Raw genomic sequence first — 11,140 nt, forward strand, 5'->3', positions numbered from 1 at the left:
TAATTATATCAATATGTATTTAATAGGTAATTTCACTCGAATTGTTAAGCTTTTTCTATATACATACACCTATAAAGCCAAGGATACATCGCGCGACTTATGCCCAACGCTACAAGTACAATACAGAGCCTCTATCCAAATGCAACTTTAACGCTTGTCTACTACTTTGCCTGCACGGTTGGTGCGGTGGCTGAGACACCGGCTGCCGCCCAACTTGTAGCGGGTTTGATGCCTGCACTCTTTACTCTCACTACACCCTTCGTCGCTGGCGACATGTGTCGCAGGACATTTAATTTTGTGCCTGCTTTTCGAGCCGGAGCCCCGGCAACCCGCAGCCGCAACCCGCTAGGTAGTCCGCAGCTCCGATTCGGCATCAGCCCTACTGGGCCCCATCTGTGGTGGTACTGATGGCTCTTTGAGGCGCACGCGGAACGCGACACTCCGTACTCACGGGTCTTGTTCTGTTAGGGCGGCGAGCTACACTTGCTCGGCTTACAGACCGGCACACATTTGTCCTCTAGTGTACACTTGGCTTAAAAACTATAAGTACAACATATAGAAACCCATAAGTACCTACTTAAATTTAAATAGCAATACTTTGCCTATTACATTATTGTTATGAAAATTTTATCAAAAGATTTCATTAGACAATATCGAATTTAATTCTTAAAAAATTTGTTCAAAGTAAAATAGTCGTTGAAGGAAAATCGACTTTGTTACATTACAATAAGGTTCCTATTGGTAAAACGTATCTAGTTTTTGCATTTAATCTTTAAAAAATAAAACTAACATAAGTGTTATTTACCAGTTAATATTTATCAGGAACTTAAAAAAGGTTGAAGAGTGCTTTTCCACCAGAGATGTGCTATGTAGCTATGCTGCGAAGATGTAATAGCTAAGCTATGAAACTATGTGACCGTTTCCACTGATACTAAGCTATGTAGCTGTGCGAGGAAGATGCGCAGCTCGAGTATGCGATGTATCGATAGTAGAGAAGTCATCCATAACACGCATCTTTCCATATAAAAACATAGCTTAACTGAATCCGTTTTCACCAGTGCTAAGCTATGTGTACCAATGAATATGATTGGTGGAAGCCAAACGCATCCACAGCAACGTAGCATAGCACGTCTCTGGTGAAAAAGCAACCTAAAACTACTCCTGAAAAAACTTTTTCAAATAAGTCTTAATAAATTGTCAATTACAAAATAAAACCTTAAGTGCCTAAATATAGAGCCTAGTTTCGATTGAAACTGTTACTATTTTTATAAACTTATACCTTTTTACTCGAAAATCTGCTTTAGCAATAAGGAATACAGTTGATATTTGATTGTATGGTATTAAGATGCATTTTGTAATAATATTTTGTATATAAAAGGTCCTAGATGCCTATTCCATAATTATTAAGCTACTCATCTTCCTCAGCCTATTAGTGGCCACTGCTGACCAAAGGCCTCTTCTCACATGGAGAAGGTTTGAGCATTAATCACCACGCTTGCTCAATGTGGATTTCAAACTTATAGGTAATTAGAAAATTATAAGCCCAAGTTTCCTCACGATGTTTTCCTTCACCGTTTGTCAGTGGTGTCTAAATAATCTTAGAAAGTACTTATAACTCACAGGTCTATATTTTGTACGAAATTTCATCGAAATCGGTTTAGAAGTTTGTAATACATATAAGTGAGTAACAGACATACTGAAATTTATCAATAGTAGTAGGGATTGTGCATCTAAGATTTTTTATATACATATAAGGTGTTCTAAAAGTATCTGTCACGGCTTTAATGGGAGGTAGTGTTGTGTTTGAAGATTACAATAGTAAATATAAATTATTGATTATGATTTTTTTTCATACAAAAAAATCTACGTATGAGTTTGTTATGAAAGAGCTATCTCTTTCACTGTCTCTGTCGCATCGTGCGTATTTGTGAATCACTTTATACAGAGTAGAGTCAATGTTTATTTAACTTCTTTATGTTCTCAAATTGAATTAACTGGTCCGGGGTACGAAATTTCTTCACTATTATAATCTTCAAACACAACACTACCTCCCATTAAAGCCGTGGCAGATACTTTTAGAACACCTTATATGTATTTTGTTTTTCTAAACTATTATTGTAATTAAAATGAGTGCCTTTGGCAATAATAAGTGTGTTTATTATTAATAATTATTGATTATTATAATAATAAGATGGTTCTCATAATGTCGTTAGATATATTTTTAGATGATTTTTTACATCAATAAGTACACTAAGTATTATTAAGCGATTTTTTCGAAAAAAAACTTACATTTTTTTACAAAAATATTGAAATTGTTTGTCGCCAAATAAAATTGTTTTTTTGATGAGTTTTTGGACTTTTATTTTTACTCGAAAATCGAACCTGAGACCGTCTACAGTTATAATTTTTTTCAAAAAATCATGACCTCAGCATGAAGCAAGTACAAAGAGGAGATGCCATAATGTGTGATTGTGTACTGTCACACAAAAAATCGGCTTTGCCCAATGCTAATCTAAGTAAAAAGGTGTAGATAGGTTATAAGCGCTTAGAAAGTAGATTTAGATTTCAGCCATGATCGTCCCACTGCAGGGCAAAGGCCTCCCTACCTTCCTTCCACTCCTCTCTGTTTGAAGCTTTTTGCGGCCAATCCTTGTCATAGCTGTTGAGTTCGTCCCGCCATCTCCTTCTGGGCCTGCCGCGACGTCTGTGGACGTTGACCTCAGAAAGTGGCGCATTAAAATGTGGACAATTGGCGCAGTGTGTGTAGTATGGGACGCTAGATGGAACATAGAGAGTCGTGGTTTGTAACGTCTCGCGCTCCCCGTAAAGTGTCACGCATTATGTTAAAGGGAAATCCAGTTATGACATCTCTTTGTATTTACTTCATCAACCTCACTCTATGTGTACTTACTACCTACTTTAAGGGTTTTCTTGACCTGGTAAAATAATTTGTGGATCATACATAAATGGTCTGCCTCGTTGGCCGAGTGGTTGCAAGTGCGACTGTCGGAAAGGGATCTCGGGTTCGATTCCCGGGTCGGGGGAAAGATAGCTGGGCTTTATTGTCAGTTTTTCGAAATTTCTCAGTACACGGAGTCTGGAAATGTCGAGTATATGGCCTTGCACAGTGCCATTGTGCCAACTTGCACAGTGCCATTACGTGTCACAATGTGCACCTCTGCTGACCCCAACGGAGATAAAAGGCGTGACGATATAAAACAATAATCGTTTCGTGTGGGAATCAAACCCACGACACGTTGTGCAGCAGTCGCTTACCACAACCACTGCGCCAACTCGGCCAACTGCAGTTTTTATCAAGGAAGTATGCAACGTGCAACGTCACGCTTTTTATCCTCGAAGGGGTAGGCAGAGGTGCGCATTACGACACGTAATGCCGCTATACAATGTACACACACTTTTCATCATTTGTGTTATAAGTCCCATGTAATAGGGGGTGAGTCTATTGCCATATACTGGGCACAATTCCAGTAATTAATAAGGAAGTAGGTACCTACTAATTATAAATTAAACAAAGAGAATTAAAATAATAATGTTTTTATTACTTACATTACATTTTATAGACAAAGTATAAAAATTCAGTCTCTTAGAGTCTAAAGTTATTTTATTTAAATTCGTTAACAATTTAAATACAATATCTTAGTCTATATTCAAGCTTATACATTATATAGGGAGTATACAGTAAATGTCATAAAGTCAAGAAAGGAGATATTATCATCTCCCAAACTAACAGACAGATCACCTGATGGTAAGCAATCGCTGCCGCCGATGGACGTATGACACATCAGAAACATCAAAGGCATTTTAAAAAAAAAACTTCTCACGCTATGATTTTCTTTACACGTTTACCTTTTACGTTTACAAATATATAATTTCACAAACACATGACTATCAAACCCGAAACACCACTTTGTGGATCACACAATGAGTTGTTTCGTACGGGAATCAAAACCGTTACATATATGTTGTGTAATCAAGGGATTTGATTCGAAGATTGATAAGGGAATTTCTCCAAACTAGGGAAGGCCTCAGATAACCTCACTTACACAACGCAAGCGTTGTTTCACGTCAGTTTTCTGTGAGGCCGTGGTATCACTCCGGTCGAGCCGGCCCATTCATGCCGAAGCATGGCTCTCCCACACAACTGCCTTGCCCGCTGTTACATAATATTTAAAAGAAATATTCAAAGTAGCTATTTACATAAGCGTCTATAATCGATTATTAAAATCGATTACAATCGATTCTGCCTACTTAGCAACGGTGTTCAATTATAATTCAGTTTTAACGATAAACTGAAAGTGATAAAAAGTTAATTTGAATTCATGGCGCGTCGGTCGTGCGGCGCGGTGTGCGATGGTAGTTTAAATATAAACGTTATGCGTTATAATCTCCTAAGGGGTAGGCAGAGGTGCACATTTGCAATGTAACCAAGAATTGTATTGTAAATCTGATTGAAAAAGAGTAACCTATGGAGTTTCTTTCGTTCTTCTCCATAGGAATCTACACTTTGGAACGAGCAACTAGAGCATGGATGCACATGTGTACCTCTGCCTACCCCTTCGGGGATAAAAGGCATGACGTTGCATATACTTAATTGTATTGTCAATCTTATTAAAAAAGAGTAACCTATGGAGTTTCTTGCTCGTTTTTCTCCATAGGAATCTACACTTTGGAACGAGCAAATAGAGCAACTAGAGGACTGACAGTCAGACATTTTTAATATCTATATATTAATACGTGATGCAAAAACTTTGGACCCCTTTTTACAAAAATTGCGCGGACGTATGGTACACTTATAGTTTATGTGTAGGAGAAGTGCAGAACGCTAATATATTTCAAAAATAATGCTTATAAAATACATTAAATCAATAAATAAAACATTACACACACTACCATGCATAGTATCTGATCGTATTTGACAAAACGTCAAAATCGACAGACTTTGTGATGATATTCTCACGCGTAGACAGAGATGCTCACGTCTCATATGAATAGAGTTTTCCTGTTCATGATGCGCCGGAATATATTAATTTGAATTTTACAAAAATAATAGCAATTCGTTAAATTAAAATTATCCTTGAACGTATGTTTAGTGGCATTGTAAATTAAATCGTATATGGTCGAATTTCGACCACTAGGCGACCACTAGTTATTATAATTTGCTTTGACGTTCAAAAGTAACTTCTTGGTAAGAGTCCAACACGCCTCCCGTCGTGGTAACTCCAAGAGGATTGCGTTACAAATAAAAAGACAACCAAAGAAGCAACCAATTAAATTAGGTACCTACGCTTTCTAAAAGCCCGCTATAGTATTTTGACCGACGCAGGTATCAAACATGCTAAACAAACGACCTTGTAATCAACAGACGTTACTTGTAACCACGGGACAAAACTCAGTAATATCATCTGTCAGTATAATTATGCTGACATTGTTAATATTTAGACCGGAACATGCGCTTAGCGGGTGGCATACTGACTGTCAAGTAATATTAGACATATATCATATATCTCACTGCCTCGTTGGTCGAGTGGACGCAAGTGCGACTACCGGACAAGAGGTCTCAGGTTCGATTCCCGCATCGGCTCATAGGCATCATAGGCTGACCCCCTATTACATGGGACTTGTAACATAAATGGTGAATAGTAAGTGTGCATTGTATAGCGGCATTACGTGTCGTTATGTGCACCTCTGCCTACCCCTTCGGGTATAAAAGCGTGACTTTGCATCATACATATCAACACTTGTATATTATATCCGTTAAGAGATAAACAGTTCCACACTATTATAATAATATGTCTCTCATGTTCGCTCTCTTCAAAAATGCATAATATAAGGCGATTAAAAAATGTTCAAATAAATCGAATGACGATTCATGTATCGGTTTAATAAAAAAAATGTTAGTTATATTTGCCTGGATTAGGGTCGCGAGAGGGAGTGTCAGACTCTTACTGCCGGACTCAGAGACATTTGATTACTTAAACAATTTCTTAGTAACGAAACGACATTGTTCAGAAAACAATTGCTAAGGACTGGGATAAGTAAACATTAAATGACTCTTAGTACGGCGGTTACCGAACTCAGAGCGTACTAGACCGCGCGATCTAAAATCATTAAGAGTAGGTACTTTTTCACCAGGGATGTGCTATACGATCACATAGTTTCTCAGTTTAGCTATTAAATTTTCGTAGCTTAGCTACATAGCACATCTCTGGTGGAAAAGCACCCTCAATCTACCCATTAGACGAATGCAGTTCCTTTAAACAACAATATAACGATTGCCAATCAGATTCAATTGAAACCATTACCATTCACAACTGAATGTAGTCGGTTAACTATAAAACAATGAGGTTTTTTATGGTACATTGCCAATATCATTATGGTATATGGTCCAATGGTCGGAAATGCCACTGCTGAGCTAAAGGTCTCGATTTCCGGGTCGGGTAAAGAATTATTGGGTATTTTTCGAAAATGTTTAATACCTATGTAGTATGGAGTTTGGAATTTTGTCTAGCAGTATAATGGCAATAGACTCACGCCCTATCTTTGTTTTTTGGTTTTGAAAAATCGTTGCTCCACGCTAGGATTTTCTCCTGTGTCGTGGGTGCGTTAAACATACAAACTTATAAACATACAAGTTCACATATACTTGACATCCAGACCCGGAATAACAATTTGTGGATCACACAAGCTTCTCCGTGCGGAAATCGAATCCGCTACACGTTGCGCGGCAGCCGGTTGCCCAGCCACGCGTCAACAATGCAGTTGAATTATTGGAGATTTTTCTTTACCGCGTCCATTTTTTTTAAGTCTGAAAATACTATACTGAAAACCGCATCAAATACAGTTTAGCTAAACACGAGATAATCGTGCACTAACATAGATAAATACATACATACAAGTCAAACTGAGAATCTCCTTTCTTTAGAAGTCAGTTACGTAATAAAATCATAGATATCCATCTCTGCCTATCCCACCGGAGATTAAAACGCGTGATAATAGAATATGACCTATTGCAAAACATCGGAAACGATCCCATTAAACATTGTTTTGAGAAATGGCATCACAAATTGATAAATCGATCATTTCATTCATGTATTTAGAAAGATAAATCGATTATATCAAATATCGATTGTAAAACGAATTGTAATAGTTTTATATCGATATGAGTTAAAAATAGATACACATAAACATGTATATCTAGCAATTTGTCACAGTTTTGTTTCATCAGTAAGATCGGGTTTCTTTGACCTTTTTTTAAGGGGTGAAAATCATCCAATGACTTCTCTCGCCAAGGCAAGGCGAGAGGGAGTGTCAGACTCTTACTGACTAAAAACCACCCCGTTCCTACTCCTGCTTTTCGAGCCGGAGCTCCGGTACCTTTTACGTTATCCGCAGCTCCGGATTGGCCGGCTCAGTGCCGTAATGTGCACCTCTACCTAACCCTTCGGGGATAAAAGGCGTAACGTTGCTTTTGAAAGTATTTTTGTATCATTATTGACGGAAATATAAATAGTTTTTAAACAGCTTTAAACACTATTTTACTTTATGTAAGTAGCACGTGTTTGCTAACTCAATAATCGGTTTTAAAAAAACGAATGACACTAACGGAATACGAAACCACAGTCTCTGAGTCATCGAGTCGTCATTCTAACAACTAAACTATTGTATCTATTATAAGTACCTAGACATTTTTTTCCAAAAAAATATGACAAAAGGTATCTAATTTTATTACTCAATGTGACCATAACGGTTCTACCTATTTTTTGTTAATTAATATTAAATAAAAATGGTATTATACAACGTCACGCCTTTTATCCCCGAAAGGGTAGGCAGAGGTGCACATTACGGTACGTAGGTAATGTCGCTATACAATGCACAACCACTTTTCACAATTTATGTTAAGTCCCATGTAATAGGGGGGTGAGCCTATTGCCATATACCAGGCACAATTCTAGACTCCGTGCTATCACCGAGAAAATTTCGAAAATCCGAAAAATGCCCAGTAATACGTCGCCCGACCCGGGAAATCCGAGACCTCTTGTTCGACAGTCGCACTTGCGACCACTCGACCAACGAGGCAGTCATATAGTTTATAATTTCGCACAAGAGACCAGTTTATGACATCATTTTATGTCAACTAGCACAATCATAGTTTCACTTTCATTTATTACACACGAGAAACAAGTTTCGAATTACATCAATTAATAGTAGTGTCATTCGTTTTAAATATTTTAACACTATACAATGTACACCCACATTTCACCATTTGTGTTATAAGACCCATATAATAGGGGGTGAGCGTACTGCCATATACCACAATTCCAGACTTCTTGCTACTGCTGAGATATTTTCGAAAAACCGAAAAAACTAGTACTTTGAACCCGATATTTACCCGTTTTTTAATCGAACATAGTAAAGATCCCGTTGTCCGTTGCACTTGCAACCACTCGACCAACACGGCACATCAGTTCTTTACATACATACATAAGTAAAATTATTCACAGATATAAGTCCACATTCTTTCTTTCTTTCTTAGATACATAAGTAAAAAAAAATAAACATTGTCCCCAAAAATTAGGAGAAGACTGTTTCTAAAGCCTTGTATTCATGGTAAACATTTTGTTTAGCAACATGGTTGCATAAACATGTTGCGGGCAACACTTATGTTGCGGAGTTGATCGCGCCATGCTGCAGAGTTGACGCCCGGCGAGCGAAAACATCAGTTTATATTAGTTTAAACAAAGTTTCCAGCAGCATTCTCGCTATTCATCAACAACATTGATCAACTGTTGCTAAGCAAAATGTTTACCATGAATACGAGGCTTAAACAAAACAATACAAAAATACACGAACTAATCACAAAGCGTTTGCGTGTCCACATGTCACGAAAAATTGTCAATTTCACTTATTTAGCACGCACTATTCATTATCACACTCACTTTTATTTTGAGTCGGCTTAAACTTGAATATTTTGTCCAAATTCAGTGTATTTTGGTTATAGATCGTATGGTCAGGGGAGTCTCCCCAGCTGACGGGCGTCATACGGTCTTTTAGCTCAGGAAGTGGCTCTGGAGAAGCAGCTTCCACCGTTATTCCTTCAGGGATTGGGTTCAAAGCATCAGAATGTACGCTAGAAGTATTTTCTATGTTAGACATGCCTTCTAAAGACGCGCATCTATTCAGAAAGTTCATCATCCTTTCTTTGTAAAATTCTGAGCTTGTTTCTGTATTCTGTTTCGCCTTATTCCCTTCATTTTTCAAATAGAATCCGTTCTCAGACTGTGCTAGGAAGATCCTCTTAATTTTCTTACTTGGGTAGTGATCAATTAAGTCTGGTTTCGGTGGTAGAAGCTTTCCATTTCGTGGCATCTTCCTTGTATCATTCCCCTTTATTTTTGTCACAACAGATATGCAATTACCTCTCCGTTCATTGTCATCTTTATAAGTGTTTTTCATGCCTTTATAAGCTATTTTCACACTTAGAATAGACCATAGAAGTTCTAAAAAGGCTGCAATTAATATGTTTATTGAAAGCACTCGTTTCGTGAATAAATTCGGCGTTTCTTCGGGTTCCGTGCGTGTGTTTAATGCGACGATCATGTGGGATTCATTCTTGGTTATAATATCGCTGTGTTTGACTACAAAATAGTCTTTGAAAGGGACTTTGTCCTTGTAGAACTCTGTGATGTCCCCGTCTGATGTCGTGATGAACCAGACAGTAATCATGATGAAAGAAGTGAGAGAGATCAAGGATGAGAGGCATGATATGACAAATAGCCAGGTGATGTTATGGTCTATGTACCACCTCACAGATGCCAATATGCTTGCTACCCCCGCAGCCAAACCAAATACCGTGATCAAAGCCGGCGCTAAAACCAAAATATAATTACTATCCGTCTCATTTCCGTTAAATTCCGTTGTTGTTCCATTCGTATTTAACGGATTTCCGTTGACACTTGAATTTAAATTCGTTTCGTTTACCGAATTTAGTTGTGTCTCATTATCGAAATCATTTTCGTAAAGCGAGCCGTTTGTGTTTTCATTTTGTAATAAGATTGGCGTGTTTTCGCTTTGGAGTATGGTATTTTCTTGTGTGATGTTGTTTGATGGGTGTACGTTGGAATTCGGGCTGACTAACGCTAGGCAGGCGAGAAGAAAGGACGTTGCAGCCAATGCAATATGCACCCAAGCCAGCCCTGACACTGTGGACGCAGAATACCGCCTCTCAGACGGATACAAGTTCCTTGTATCGGGTTTAGTTTTGACTTTAATTGTGTACACGTCTTCCATTATAACTAAGCAATCATTGTTTACAACAATTTCGAAGTTAACCACAGAACAATGGATATTTTACAGTCAAAATCACTATAAAACACACTCGAAACCACTGTTTAATGTTTTTAGTTACACTTAAACACTTTAAAATAACTGAGAATTATAGTTTTTGTAGTATTTAAGGTTAAATAACTTGTTTTATTGTGTTTGGCGCGCGCGACGTGACCGTCCCTGTCGGTAATTCGGAGTGCACTGAAGTTGGTCACAGAAAAACGGCCGATGCTAACGTCAGGCGAGCGCCGCCATCTTGGAAAATAAAATTTAGACAAATTTAAACCTTATTTCGTTGGTAAACGGGTTAAGATTGTGTTTGCAAACGGTAAAAGACAGGTTTATAAGTTTGTTTAGTCTTGAATGGTGTGCAGAGCACGCGATTCGTTTTTGCGATTAATGTTGTTCGTTGAAAGTGCATTACTGATTGTTCTATAGAAATAATTAACGGAGGTGGGAACGCCAATCGTATGCAGGCATCATAACTGTCTTAATTTACCAAAGATTGTCATAATACGTGATTTAAGATAATCATTCTATTGTTTTAGAATCAAATTACAAGATTTCGGAGCGAGTTTTTTTTCTCAAATGAATGCTGATTTCATTCTTAATTATGTTACTGTATATTAAGTATTGTTAGAAAAAACTGTGTCTGACTTAAAATGAATGGTGATATGACATAATAACTTCACAACTTATATCATCTGAAGAATTGTTATCATATCAACATGAAAACGCATTGACTGGGTTCGAATCCTGGACGGTGCTACTTTTCTGTAATCCACAAATTGTTGTT

General features: G+C 37.7%; 1 protein-coding gene across 1 annotated transcript; it reads right to left on the reverse strand.

Moving 5' to 3' along the window:
* Window positions 1–8,582: 8,582 nt before the first annotated feature.
* Window positions 8,583–10,534, reverse strand: LOC118279783 (uncharacterized). The gene has a single exon (XM_035599538.2). It carries the CDS (start codon window positions 10,306–10,308, stop codon window positions 8,938–8,940), a length of 1,371 nt encoding a protein of 456 aa, XP_035455431.2. The 5' UTR covers window positions 10,309–10,534; the 3' UTR covers window positions 8,583–8,937.
* Between the last annotated feature and the right edge of the window lie 606 nt (window positions 10,535–11,140).

Source organism: Spodoptera frugiperda, chromosome 22, assembly GCF_023101765.2.
Source record: "Spodoptera frugiperda isolate SF20-4 chromosome 22, AGI-APGP_CSIRO_Sfru_2.0, whole genome shotgun sequence".
Taxonomy (NCBI): Eukaryota; Metazoa; Arthropoda; class Insecta; order Lepidoptera; family Noctuidae; genus Spodoptera; species Spodoptera frugiperda.